The sequence below is a fragment of the Eptatretus burgeri genome, chromosome 16 (assembly GCF_056783735.1).
Source record: "Eptatretus burgeri isolate ZD-2024b chromosome 16, Ebu_testis_v1, whole genome shotgun sequence".
NCBI classification, from domain to species: Eukaryota; Metazoa; Chordata; class Myxini; order Myxiniformes; family Myxinidae; genus Eptatretus; species Eptatretus burgeri.
The window spans coordinates 31,453,774-31,468,204 of record NC_140976.1 but is presented as its reverse complement, the minus strand read 5'-3'; the positions used below and the strand labels follow the sequence as shown (position 1 = coordinate 31,468,204).

The 14,431-nt window shown below is 43.4% G+C and overlaps 1 protein-coding gene across 3 annotated transcripts in view; it reads right to left on the bottom strand.

Moving 5' to 3' along the window:
- The window catches only part of SEZ6 (seizure related 6 homolog), a 226,182-nt gene that overhangs the window by 23,767 nt on the left and 187,984 nt on the right, over nt 1-14,431 (bottom strand). For all 3 annotated transcript variants that reach the window (XM_085859811.1, XM_085859810.1, XM_085859812.1), the window contains 2 exons: nt 12,699-12,893; nt 784-922 (listed from right to left, as the gene is read on the bottom strand). In XM_085859811.1, the coding sequence (XP_085715937.1) occupies nt 784-922; nt 12,699-12,893 (334 nt within the window). The remainder of the gene's footprint in view (nt 1-783; nt 923-12,698; nt 12,894-14,431) is intronic.

Below are 14,431 nucleotides of genomic sequence, written 5' to 3'. Positions count from 1 at the left end.
CGAGGATACGGCGGCCATACGCCCTCTGAATTGACAGAAACGTGTGGCGGCCGCAGAGTTTCTGCGGTGGCTTCAGGGTGGCCCTACGCCGTTTGGCTATATTTTACAGGCCGTAGGGGTCGTCGTGGAATTATAGCGCGGAGTTATAACTTTTTTCATTTCTACGTTCGCCGTAGCAATTGGACAAGCTGAAACAAAAGAACTGGTAAAAATTAAAAAAAAAAAATAAGAACCCACTCGTTACCGTCCGTCTGGCCGCATGTTCGCCTTAGGGCCCCCCTGCAGTCCCCCTGCGGGCACCTTGCGTCTTCCTTGAAAATTCTATGGCCGCCGCAGGAACGCTCTAAAGTCACGGTGCGACATCAAATAAAAGACCGTACGGCACCCCCACGTTTTCGGTCTCCACAATTTCTAAATACACCGTGCGGCTCCCCGAAAAATAAAAACATGTGACTGCTACATTGTGTGACCGTGGAAATACTGCAGCCACCCTATAATTGCGAGTGGCCGTAGATTTTGTAGACCCCACGGCCACCGTGGCAAATGTGACTTAGGCCTTACAATCTCATAGTAACATGGTATTTCCCCTGAGACGATCGCAGTTTCTAGAAAGTGGGAATCCAAATCTTTAATAATGCCCCTCGAGTTTTGTACCCCATCTACTAGGACACCACTTTAAGTGGGCTCACTGTGAGACCACCAGTTTACCCATTGTGTTATGGTGCATATCTGCGAAGATTATGTGCACAGCATTAGGTTCGGAGCCGGTAATGTGAGTCTCACAGCTGGATCTCCAGCAGCATGCGACGTCCGTCCCCGACTCGGATACCCCAGATGCAATCTTGGCCCTCCTTGTATGTGCCGGGGTAGTTGGGAGATAAGATCACGCCATGGGAGCTAGACAATTCCCCTCCACACAGAGCTGCAAAAACAACACAACAAGAGCAGCATCCTCTGAGTTATTTCAAAACAATTAATTTTTGTCTTTATTGCTTCCACTGCTTTTACTGAGCCAAAAGGTTTTGAGGATTCCCAGAATTATCGATTGAGCATCAAACCTGCCCCTTTGTTCAATGTAACATATTGTACATAATGATGGAAAAGGTAAGGAGAAGTGTATTGCCACTGCCACTCATGCAGTGCCACCATTACCAGTAAGCTGGTACTCATTTTTGCCAACTTCATTGGGATAACAGGTTGAGTCAACCCACCTGGTGTTATTTCAATGGCCCAACAACAATGGCTCAAACTCAAGGCGCTAAGATCTCAAGCCAGCCACCTTTTACTGTTAAGCCAACACCAGGCTTTGAAACAGAGTTAATTGCACGCCATAACATGTGCAATTGCAACTCCATTCGGGTTTGTAAGAACGATGCTTTTTCGTCAAAGTGCACTCAAGCATTCGTGCAATAAAGATAAAACAATTTATATACAAACTCTTCCTGTATGGGCTGCTATGATGGCCTTGAGGTACGCACACTCGCCTCTGAGCTGTCCAGCCTGGGTTTGAATCTCACTCCAGCTATAAACTGTCGTCCTGGTGTTTTGCAGACAGGGTGATTCTTCAATGTGTGTGCTGTTCTTCAGATGAATGTTAACCCATCTACCAGCATTAGTTGGTGGACATTAAAGATCCCACAGTCTCCTTCATGAAGAGTAGGTGAGCTATCGCTGGCACCTTAACAAATTACAAATTCCTGAGCACACAATCGAATGTCCTGCGTCTGAATGGAGAGCTGGCCAGGATTGGTTCCAGTCTAAAAACGTTTCCTAACTAGTTGTGATACATCCTGCAGATCTGTATAAAGTATGGACCTCTAATTATGGAGTTATTAATAAATAAATAAATAAATACATAAATAAAATAAAATAAAATAAAAGGTTACCTTTACATACACTCCAGGTCAATGAGACGAAAAAAGCTCATGAACAATTTGGATTGAACAATGAACAATGAACAATTTGGGGGGGGGGGCGAGAACTGAGAGGAGACGGTGGAAGACAAAAAGACCACCGACCAGCCTGCGGTGAGAGAATGAGAGGCCCAAAGACTCAGCCTCATCGCGGAAGATGCCAATGATCCAAAATGCCTTGGTTTCCACAGCGTGAAGCCGAGAAAGGTGGGAGGCAGGAGCACCAGCCCAGAGGGGAGAGCAGTACTCCATCAGGCTGCGGACGAAAGCTTTATATGTGGTCAGGAGCTCAAGTGGACTGAGGAAGGACTTTGCACGACGGAGGATTCCCAGTCGGCGACTGGCTTTGGAGGCCAGGTTGGAATTGTGGCTTCCCCAGGATAAATCATGGCAAATAGTGAGACCCAGAAGCTTAAAAGAAAGGACTTCTTCCAGAGGTTTGTTGAGAAAGTAGATGGGGGGGGGGGTTCCAAACGGTCCTTTCGGAGAGACATAGTGAGAGCGTGAGGTTTGTCTGGATTTAAAGACATTTTCCACATGTTGGACCAGTTTGTGATTTTACCCAGATCTACAGTGAGCGAAGAAGCAGCCGCTTGCCGGTCTGAGGGATGACAGATGGTACGGCAGAGGGTGGAGTCATCAACAAAGAGATAAAGAGGATTTTCCAGAGAGTTAGAGAGATCATTGATGAAAACCAGAAAAAGAACAGGCTGCCTTGAGGACTGCCCAGAACGCTGCCTTGTATTGAGGAACTCCAGCCTGTACAGGAAGAGGGAATGAAAGAACTCCATTTAGGGCCACACGTTGACTGCGACAGGAGAAGAAGTCTGCGAGCCATGAGTGGAAATGGCTTTGGATACCATAAGAAGAGAGTTTGGTGAGCAGGGCAAGGTGCCAGACCATGTCAAAAGCACACGACATGTCGAGGGAGATGGCTCTGATTTCATGTCCGGCATTGAGGGCCTCAATGACATTGTTGGGAGAGTGGAAGCAGCATATCCAGGGTAGAGTGACCTGGTCTGAAACAAATTAATGTTCGGAAATCAGGCCATTGGAGAAGAGGAAGGATTTAATGTCTGAAGCGATGATTGATTCCATAACCTTGCTGATGATTGGGAGAAGGATGATTGGTCTGCAGTTGCAGGGATCTGTTTTTGCACCTTTTTATGCAGGGCAGTGATGTTTGCAGATTTCCCAGCAGATGGCAGATGACCTTGAGCAAATGAGAGGGTGAAGAGAACAGAGAAAGGGTGAGCAAGAACAGAGGAGTCGGTTTATAGCACACGTGGGCTGATGCCAGCTGGACCGGTTGCAGAATCTGAGTCGAGGTTTGACAGCAAGCTCTCCACCTTGCCACGAGAAAAGGACACAGAGTCCAGGGACAGTTGGGTGTGACTGGGTAAGGTGGGTAGAGAAAGTGATGGATTTTGGACACAAGATTTAGCTGCAAACACCGAGTTTAGGCATTCAGCTTTTTCACGTGCGGTATCAGCAGTGTGACTATTTGAGGTTAGGGAGGGGATGGAGGGGGAACATACACCAGAAACAGATTTGATAAGATGCCACTTGGATTTGGAAGAGGGAGAGAGGTTTGAGAGTTCAGACTTGAGCTAAGAAAGATTTTGTTTTCTGGCTCTCCTGAGGGTAGACACACACTTGTTCTGAGCTTTATGGAAGGTACTGAGATTACCCTCAGTTAGGTTTGCTTTCCATGAGGCAAAGGCAAGTTGTTTCAGGACAACTGCCTCACCACAAGCTTCAGTGAACCAAGGGTGGGAGGAAGGGTAGAGCAACTGAAGACGAGAGGGGATAAATCTGTGCATGAGGGAGAGCAAGTTTCTTTGAAATAATTCCCAGGATGAGTTGATGTTGGAGAAAGTTGCGATGGGGACCAGTCTAGAAGTTTGATGGCTGTTTGGAGACCCTGCCAGTTGGCCTGAGTGAAATGCCAGACTCGACGGCGCTTCGTTGGTTCTCTAATAACAGCCAGAGAGTTGTCTACTTTGACAAGCACATGGTCAGATGAACCATTTGGAGCGGAGGAAGAACAACAGATATTTTCATGGAAATTGGTGAAATCAGATCCAGAAGAGATGGAGTACCGTTGGTTGAGATCCGGGTAGGGAAATTGACCGATTGAGTCAGTCGCAATGAGTCACAGAAAGCTTTTGCTGAGGTGCCATGACAGGAGAGAGGTACCCACACCGAGCCAACTGGCATGATGACAATTGAAGTCGCCACATATGAGGAAGAGAGAGTTTGGATGAGAAGATAGAAGTTGGTCCATGTTTTCGGATAGTGACGTGTTAATGGAGTCATCACTGTTCGGTGGACGGTACAGTACACATATAAACAAGAGGTGGGAGTGGAGGGAAGCCGTAGCCAGAGGTATTCCTGGGGGTGTGGGGGAGTGAGAGCAGTGCATGGAGAGTGAGGAATACAGTCTTTGATAAAGAGAGCAACTCCTCCACCAGGATGAGGCTCAGGTTTGTCATACCAGAGGAGGGAGTAACCAGGGAGAGATACTTGGGAGTCAGGGATGTCTTGAGGGAGGAAAGTTTCTGTTACGCAGATTATGTCTGGTTTGTCAGTGGCCACCTGTATGGAAAGATCTGTAAGGTTTGAGCGAAGGCTCCGGATATTTGAGGTTCACACTGTTAATGAAGAGGGAGGGGAGGAGGCCTTGGGTGCAGGGGATGGGAGTGCAGGGGGAGGGTAGGACAAGGGATGAGGGGGGGGAAAGGAGGGTTGTTGAAGAGTGTGGGGGATTGAAGAATAGCTTGGGGAGGGGGCCGGATGAGGAGGAGAAAAGGCTCTGTGGTGCTGGGGGAGAGGGGGACAAGAGAGGGGGAAGAAGTCAGTTGAGAATTTGAGGAGGTGGAGTGATGAGATGGAGGTGAGAGTGCAGGGGAAGGAAGTAGCTTTGTGGATGAGAGGGGGGCAGCTTTGAGAAGGGTGAGTGAGGGGGGTGAATGGTGGGAGAAGAGTGAGTGGGGAGAGTTGAGGGAGAAAGGTGAGGGGGGAGTTTTTGAGAAAGGTGAGAGGGAGGCTTTGAGGGAGAAGAGTGTGATGGTTGCTTTGAGAGGGAGGGGTGATAGCGGTGAGTTGGCACTGAAGTTGGAAAAAAAGAATGGTTGATGAAAAGTGAACATTCAGAGCAAACTGGGGTTTTTTTTTAAAGTTTTAGTTCAGAGATGCCATTAAAGACATTCCTTGAGGGATGCAATAAAGGAAAATTAAGAGAATGGAGAGAAGAAACGCTGTAACAGTTGGATTTTTCCGGCAAGGTATGAAGGAAAGGTCGAATTGAGAGCAGTCTGTTTAAATAGTAGAGTTGTGAATTATGATACAATAATGAGTACCACACGTGTGAAGGGGGAAGATGAAACATTATAAGAGATGGTTTTTATATTATTAATTATTATTATTATAATTATTGATGTTTGAGAGAGTTTTCATCACATTCGGTCATGAAAAGGTTGTAGAAGAAATTGTGAGGTGAATGGTGAATTTGGATCGGTAAACGCAGGGGGTGGAAACGGATCACGTGGTTACGGGAGAAGCACGTGGTTATGGGAGGTGTATAGTCAAAAGTGAATAATTTATTTTAAGTAAGGATTGCATAACATTCGGAAAAGGGAAGGTTGAAGTGAAATTGTGGAAGTGTATTGTGAATTTGGAACTGTAAACGCAGTCAAGCTGCTGGGTCGATGAAACGTTTCAGGAAGAGGGTGAAGAGAGACACGTGGTTTCAGGAGTTGTATAGATCGAAAAGATACAAGAAAGATTATTAATTAAGATTATTAAGCGAAGCATTTCTAATAATATTTCGTTAATAATGACAATGAGCTAACCATTTCTAATATAATTTCTTTAATAATGATATGCAAAGCATTTCTAATCTTATTGATATAATAATGATGAGCTAAGCATTTCTAATATTATTTTTTAATAATGATAATAAGCTAAGAATTTCTCATATTATTTCTTTCATAATGATAAGCAAAGTATTTCTAATAATATTAATTTAATAATGATAACAAGCGAAGCATTTCTAATATTATTTACTTCCTAATGATAACAATCTAAGGATTTCTAATTTTATTTAATTACAAATGATAACAAGCGAAGCATTTCTAATAATATAATATTAATTCAATAATGATAACAACCCAAGCATTTCTAATATTATTTATTTACTAACAAAACAAACGAAGTATTTCTGATATTATTTATTTAATAATGATAACAAACGAAGCATTTCTGATATTATTTATTTAATAATGATAACAAACCAAGCATTTCTGATATTATTTATTTAATAATGATAACAAACCAAGCATTTCTAATAATATTAATTCAATAATGATAACAACCCAAGCATTTCTAATATTGTTTCTTTAATAATAACAAGCTAAGCATTTCTAATATTATTTATTTACTAACGATAACAAATGAAGCATTTCTGATATTATTTATTTAATAATGATAACAAACGAAGCATTTCTGATATTATTTATTTAATAATGATAACAAACGAAGCATTTCTAATAATATTAATTCAATAATGATAACAACCCAAGCATTTCTAATAGTTTCTTTAATAATAACAAGCTAAGCATTTCTAATATTATTTATTTACTAACGATAACAAATGAAGCATTTCTGATATTATTTATTTAAGAATGATAACAACCTAAGCATTTCTAATATTATTTATTTAATAATGATAACAACCGAAGCATTTAATAATAACAAGCGAAGCATTTCTAATATTATTTATTTACTGACGATAACAAACGAAGCATTTCTGATATTATCTATCTATAATTCCAGCCATCTCTCTGTGTGTGTGTCTGTCTGTCTGCGACCGCCGTTTCTCGACGACCGCCGGTCCGATCGGATTGAAACTTGCCAGGAATATTGCAGGGGCCCTGCAGATGTGCTTTTCAAGGTTTGATATTAATCGGTTAAGCAGTTCCCAAGTTACGGCCATTTATCTGTCGGCCAATGACAAGACACGGTGCTATGACGTCACGAATGACGTCACAATTAATGTTTATTTATTTATTTTTGCACGATCAATGGTCCGATCTGACTGAAACTTGCCAGGAATATTGCCGGGCCCCCGCGGATGTGCTTTTCAAGGTTTGATATTAATCGGTTAAGCGGTTCCCAAGTTACGGCCATTTATCTGTCAACCAATGACAAGACATGGTGCTATGACATCACAAATGACGTCACAATTAATGTTTATTTATTTATTTATTTTTTATTATTTCTTTTGCACAATTGAAACTTGCCAGGAATATTGCTGGGGACCCGCGGATGTGCCTTTTCGAGGTTTGAGAGAGAGAGGCTGCACATACTGGCACTCACCTACGGGCCCGTACTAGTTAATTTAATAATGATAACAACCTAAGCATTTCTAATATTGTTTCTTTAATAATGATAACAAGGAAGCATTTCTAATATTATTTATTTAATCATGATAACAACCTCAGCATTTCTAATATTGTTTATTTTATAATGATAACAAGCAAGCTTTTCTTATATTATCTATCTATAATTCCAGCAATCTGTGTGTGTGTGTGTGTCTGTCAGTCTGTCTGCGACCGCCGTTTCTTGACGACCGCCGGTCCGATCTCATTGAAACTTGCCAGGAATATTGCCGGGGACCCGTGGATGTGCCTTTTCGAGGTTTGATATCAATCGGACGAGCGGTTCTCAAGTTACGGCCATTTATCTGTCGACCAATGACAAGACACTGTGCTATGACGTCACGAATGATGTCATAACTAATGTTTATTTATTTTTATTTATTTATTTTTTTTTGCACGATTGACGGTCCGATCTGATTGAAACTTGCCAGGCATATTGCTGGGGACCCGCGGATGTGCCTTTTCAAGGTTTGATATTAATCGGATAAGCAATTCCCAAGTTACGGCCATTTATCTGTCGACCAATGACAAGACGTGCTATGACATCACGAATGACGTCACAATTAATGTTTATTTATTTATTTATTATTATTATTATTTTTTGCATGATTGACGGCCCGATCTGATTGAACCTTGCCAGGAAAATTGCTGGGGACCTGCGGATGTGCCTTTTCGAGTTTTGATATTAATCGGACAAGCGGTTCCCAAGTTACGGCCATTTATCTGTCAACCAATATCTGCGAGAGAGGGGGACGGGAGAGGGCGTGGATGAGAGTGGGGGTGAGAGAGAGGGGCGAGAGAGGAGGGGGGAGAGAGGAAGGGCGAGAGTTGGGGGGAGAGTGGGGGCAAGAGAGGGGAGAGAGAGGGGGGTGGGAGTGGGGACGAGAGAGAGCGAGAGAGGGGGACGGGAGGGGGTGTGAGTGGGGGCGAGAGAGAGGGGCGAGAGCGAGAGAGGAGGGGGAGAAAGAGGGGGGAAGAGAGAGGGGGAAGAGAGAGGGGGAATAGAGGAGGGGTGAGAGAGGGGATGAGAGAGGGGGGAGAGAGGGGGAGAGAGAGGGGGAGAGAGGGGGAGAGAGAGGGGGTGAGAGAGGGGAGGGAGAGAGGGGGTGAGAGAGAGGGGGCGTCACAATTCAAGAGAGGGGGAGAGAGGGGGTGAGAGTGGGAGCGAGAGAGAGGGGCGAGAGAGGAGGGGGAGAGAGGAGGGGGAGAGAGGGGGCGTCACAATTTGAGAGGAGGGGCGAGAGAGGGGGTGAGAGTGGGAGCGAGAGAGAGGGGCGAGAGAGGTGGGGGGGGAGAGAGGAGGGGGGAGCGAGGGGGGGGGAGAGAGAGGGGCGTCACAATTCTTCTTCATTTGATATGACGCCACAATTGACGCTGGGGACCTGAGTATGTTTCCCAGGTGTTTTCTAAGTTATGGCCATTTATGATACAGTTGGTCCGATCTAATTGAAATAATGCCCCAATCCAGTCGTCGTTTACGCACCTACGGGCCCGTACTAGTTAATTTAATAATGATAACAACCTAAGCATTTCTAATATTGTTTCTTTAACAATGATAACAAGCTAAGACTTCCTTTGATTCCTTCTGCTTTGCCAATTTCTAACCAAACAGAATTGATAATGGAGATAATTATTTGTGGTGTTCATTACCTCTGTTTACACGACACATTAAAGACCACGAATTGCATTTACATTGATTAAGTATCAAAATGAGTTTCAAAAACATTAATCCAGAATTACAAAGGGAGGATAAAAAGGGGGAGCACTTGTGGCCTAGTGTGTTTGATGTACTACAAAGAAATAAGGATTAAAAACAAAGTGGGAAAACTAGATACACATTTCTCAATTAACCAAGGAGATCTAACCAAATGCTGATGGCTTCTCTGATCACAAGGGACGAACTTTATTAAAGTGCTCGTGATAATTATTCCCCAGATGACCGTGAAATAGCCCCACTCAATAAACATATATGCTGTTAGCACAATATGATAAATCAAAACCGCAGAGAGAAAAGATGATGTCGCTGGTACTCAGAGGGCTTTGAGAAAGGACGTCACTTCCCCTAATCTCAGCGGCTGTGTTTGCATGAAAGTAAAGTCTGGTGTTGTCTCATGTATCTGTCTGCATATGTGCATGATTTGTTTCAAAGCTCCTCCACAGGCCTTAGAGCTTGTGATTAGAAATATTAAAGCCATGTTCAATATGGTTAGGGTTGGAGTAAGGGTAACGAGACTTGAACTACAGTCTTTTGGTTCAAAATAAACTCACCACTTTAATCATTATCCAGGAAGGCTAATTCAAGTACTCCCAACGACCTTGCCAATAACTACAGATGTGAATAGATACACATTTCTCAATTAACCAGGAATAGGAAGATGCATGGTAACTTGTGGCATCGATGAACTTGTAGCTGCTTGAACCGCTGCAGAAAGGGCTAGTAAACAAAAAAGGATGGAAATGGCCATCGTGCCATAAAATGGTGGTGTGACAAGAAAAGCAGATGTGTGTTTTGTTTACATGAATCCAATTGGCAGCAATCAATGATGGGTTGTTCGATGTTCGAGAAGGGTATCATATTAATTGTACGACACCTACTGCTGAAGTACATACCAGGAATTCACGACAAGATTGAAGTTGAATCTCAGCCAATAGTGATGGAAGTTGACGGAAAATTAACGGCACCATGATTGCTAACAAGTACGAGCAGACTTTTATCCATCACTAGCATAACCCGCGCTCTGCGCGACATGTTGGGGTGGGTGTGTTTGAGAAAGGAACTGATGCAGAGTATCAGTAGTAATTTTATTTTAATGCAGTAAGTGGAATACGATTTCACTGTTTCAGAACCATTTTATTTACTTTTTTTGTACCATGCACCTCATATGGTCTTTGAGATAATGTAAGCCGAATATCACATTACTCGAGCGCAGAACAAAGTCGAAGATAGCGCGACGTGAAACCACAAACTCGGAAATAATATATAAGATGTTATTTTCTCAGGACATCACTAGAATAACTCTTCCACGAGCCTTGACTATGTATACAAAAAAACAAATACACATCTGATGGGAAATATATATATATATATATATATATATATATATATATATATATATATATATATATATATATATATATATATATATATATATATATATATATATATATAAATATAAAGACATATATATATATATATATATATATATATATATATATATATATATATATATATATATATATATATATATATATATATATATATATATATATATATATATATATATATATATATATATATATATATATATATAGTAATGATCACGCCGGTCCGACCCAGTTGCCCAGGTTTGAATCCGGTGAGTCACTGAGCGACCACGTCAATCCCCCTCCTCAGAGACACCGCCAGATCCTCATGTCCAAGACCACATTGCCATACAGATTAAAGTCCCTGCGTGGGGCGAGTTCCATGCCGATGGCAATCACGGGAAAGACCTTATCTTGGCCGTGCAACCAAAACCCATGTGATTGCCGGGAACTCTAACAGTACCTGACCACAATAAATCTCTATCTCAAACAGATTCTATTAGAGCCACCAGATTAAACCGTCAGAGCAAACGGAATGAGATGTAGACCAAGTCAGGTTCAAAAATGTATTATAAAATGATACAATAAACGAAGCCTGGTGCTGGCTCAGTGGTTAGGGTGGCGGCTTGGGATCCTAGGGTCCTGAGTTCAAGCCCCGTCGGCTGCTGAATTAATACACCAGGGGGTTGACTCCAGCATGTCATCCTTCCGAGGTCGGCGAAATGAGTACCAGTTCCAGTGTGTGCACTGGTAGAGGGGCACTGCATCAGCGACACAGTCGCGCTTCAAGAAATGATAGCTATCCCGGCAGCCAAGCTGCCATACGACCACCACAACCACACAATAAACAAGAAGCAAGTAATGATGGATTCCCATTCCCCTTGCGTGACACTCACACCAATGAAATGGATCAGATATACACAGTCACTTAACAAAATAAATATGGACCCACATTCACTTGACAGAGATACAATGAGGGGAAGACAAGAAGACACCCGACCAGAGCTGGTGTGTCAGGTCTTGTGGAACCTGCCGCCTCCCTCCAGAATCGAGATGGTTGCGTGAGCTGAATTCCCATGGTTCCTGAAGGGCATGGAGGTTCCCCCACGACTGTGGTGGATGGGACCCTAGGTGCTCTGTTATTTATTAGTTGATGCTCAGTTGTCTGGTACCAACCACCAATAGCCTGGAGGTTCACACCAACGACCCCCAAATGCACCGAGATGTTCAGGTCCATCCGGGATCAGCACGGCACGTGCAGCACTCCAGCGCAAGGTTTATCACAGAAATCAGTGCCGTGTCGAAGTCCGGCGCAGCGAGCACGTCAGCGAGGCACAAGCGATCTCCACACAATCACAGGCAGTCCCACGGAATCACACAGAACAGTTGATACCTTGACTTTTATTCCTGTGCTTGGGCATGTAACCCCACCTGTTTCCATTCTATTAGCCGCTTGGATCGCCCACAAGTGGTGGAATTATTAAAGGGCATCAACACTTTCCGACTCGTTCAATGCATCCCCCTGATTTTTGGCATTATCAAGGGGGTGGGATCGTATAGTGGTGTGATTTCTGTTCATCCCCTAATTGGTGGAATTATCTATGGGTATGAACGCACTGTGATCTGATATTTTGCCATGAACATCATGACGTTGGGAACTGGTTTGAGGCGGTTACGGCTGCTCTTCCCATGAAAAGTTATTGCGCGAATGGAGAGACGAATGAAGGGGAAGAATACACGGGATGGAAGAATTGGTCTGAAAGAAAAATTAGCAAGGGAATGAATGAATAGGAAAAAGAAGATGGGAGGAAACACTGCAACCTTCAAGGAAGAGGGTTGGGTGAGAAAGGGTTCATAGGGATGATGAAGATCATGTGTCAGGTTTGGGGATCGATGACATGAGATGGCAGTGCACCGCCAGCTTAATAACATGGAGAAAATTTGAGGTATGCAGTCAGCATGAATTTTGGAATTGCTGAGGAGGGCTAAAGGGAAGTAAGAGCAGAAAGAGCTAAATCAGAGGAGAAAAAAAAAAACATCTACCCGGAGGCTCGAGAGCTCAAAGGTGGGTGCACACACCTTAAATCTACCCTGCTTAACCATCCATTATGAAAAAGAAAAAATAATACGTCTCAATTATAAAGATAAATAATGAAGTGAAAACAAAAAGAAACTTGCATTTTCAGGGTGCCATCAAAATACACACAATACACCATGGCTTTGGAACTTAGGGTGCAATCATATGTATACTATGCCTCACCCCTGCAAACTGGCTCCGTCTGATTCCAGTAGGGCTCTCGCGTGTCGAGACACTCGCTTGTTGAAGTACCTTGCTCCAGCGTATAGCCAGCGTAACAGGAAAAGTACACAAATGCACCGACGGCAAAACTGCTGTCCGTTGTGGTGAAGTTTCCATGCTGTATGTATGGCTCATAGCAACGGCCTTGTTCAAATGCTGTCGGCGGGATGAAATACACACAGCAAAAGATAAAGGTTAGTGGGATTATCGGAGACTGACATCAAAGAAAACATAAGCCTGGAGATGGCTTAACAGTGATGGTGGCTGGCTTAAGATCTTGAGGTCAAGCCCCTTTATAACCGTTGAATTAACACCAGGTGGCATTAACTCAGCCTGTCATCCTTCCGAGGTCGGCGAAATGAGTACGAGCTTACTGGTAACAGGGGGCATTGCATCAGTGGCACAGCCGCACCCCAGAAAATGATGCAGCCAAGCAGCCACAGGCTGCATACGAATAAATAAAATAGAAAACATCACAAATTCAGTTTGATTCCACTGCGGTCAAGCAACACGACTTGAGGGAAGACAAACATCGGTGTAAATGATATGTATTGGAAACTCGGTTGCATAATATGGTTCGAGCGTCTGATCTGAGTCGACAGTTCAACCACGGGCTGAGTCAAAACAGAGGCTTTGAAAATGGTACGTGTGGCTTTCTTGCTTGATGCTCAGCATTTGAAACCTACAACGTCACTCGGTAGAGCGCATACCTCTGCCAGGATAAACAGGTTACGTTTTGTATCCCGCTGATAGGCTGGATCTGCATCCGGATCGGAACCAAAATCTAATCAGCTTGTTTTTATCACACACCTAACCTGTTCATCAAATTTCCTCCAAATCCATCCATAACTTTTTGAGATATCCTGCTCACAGACAAAGAAACAGACAAACAAATAGGGGTGAAAACATAACCTCGGTCCACCTCAGATGTCCGAGGCAAAAATAGAGCACCGACAAAAAAAAAACAACCAAAGGTTATGGCACGTTTTATTGTGCCTGTTTTATGAGCCGAAAGGCCTCCTTCTGCATTAACATTGAGCTCATAAAAAACAATTTTATAAGGAACGTTGATAAAGTCATCCATACCACCTCGACAAATGGTTCCCATCGTGTGCTGCCTTTTTGGCTGCTGGTTGAATCATTGGTTAGGAGCACGGCTACGCCGCTGATGCGGTGTCTTCAGGGTACATATTTAATTTTTTTTTTTAATCCTTGGCATTCCACTTTCTACAGTCAATCAGGTGATTGTGCAATTCAGCAGCAAAGGCAAGGAATCCACAACTTCCTGTTCTGGTTGATCTGGGACCTCAGAAAGATGCCTTTGAGCTGTCAAGCGGTCCATTGAGAAAACTCCCCGTTACAAGGCAGCAGATGTTGCAGAGGAGGTCCAAGTTCGCTCAAGAACTGCCGTGCGGTACCTTCATCAACTGGGCTACAATGGGAGAGCAGCGAGGAGAAAACCTCTTCTTAGACCAACCAACATTCAAAGGAGAAAGAAGTGGGCTGACGAGATGGCCAACAGACCCTTGGAGTTTTGGCAAACTGTAATTTTTCAGATGAGTCCCAATTTGCTCAATTTTTTTGACAGTGGACGTGTATGGGTCTGGAGATTTCTCAGTCAAGAGTTTTCTTTGAACTGATTGCAGCCAATTGTCAAGCAAAGTGGTTTTTCAGTGATGGTGTGGGAAGCAATC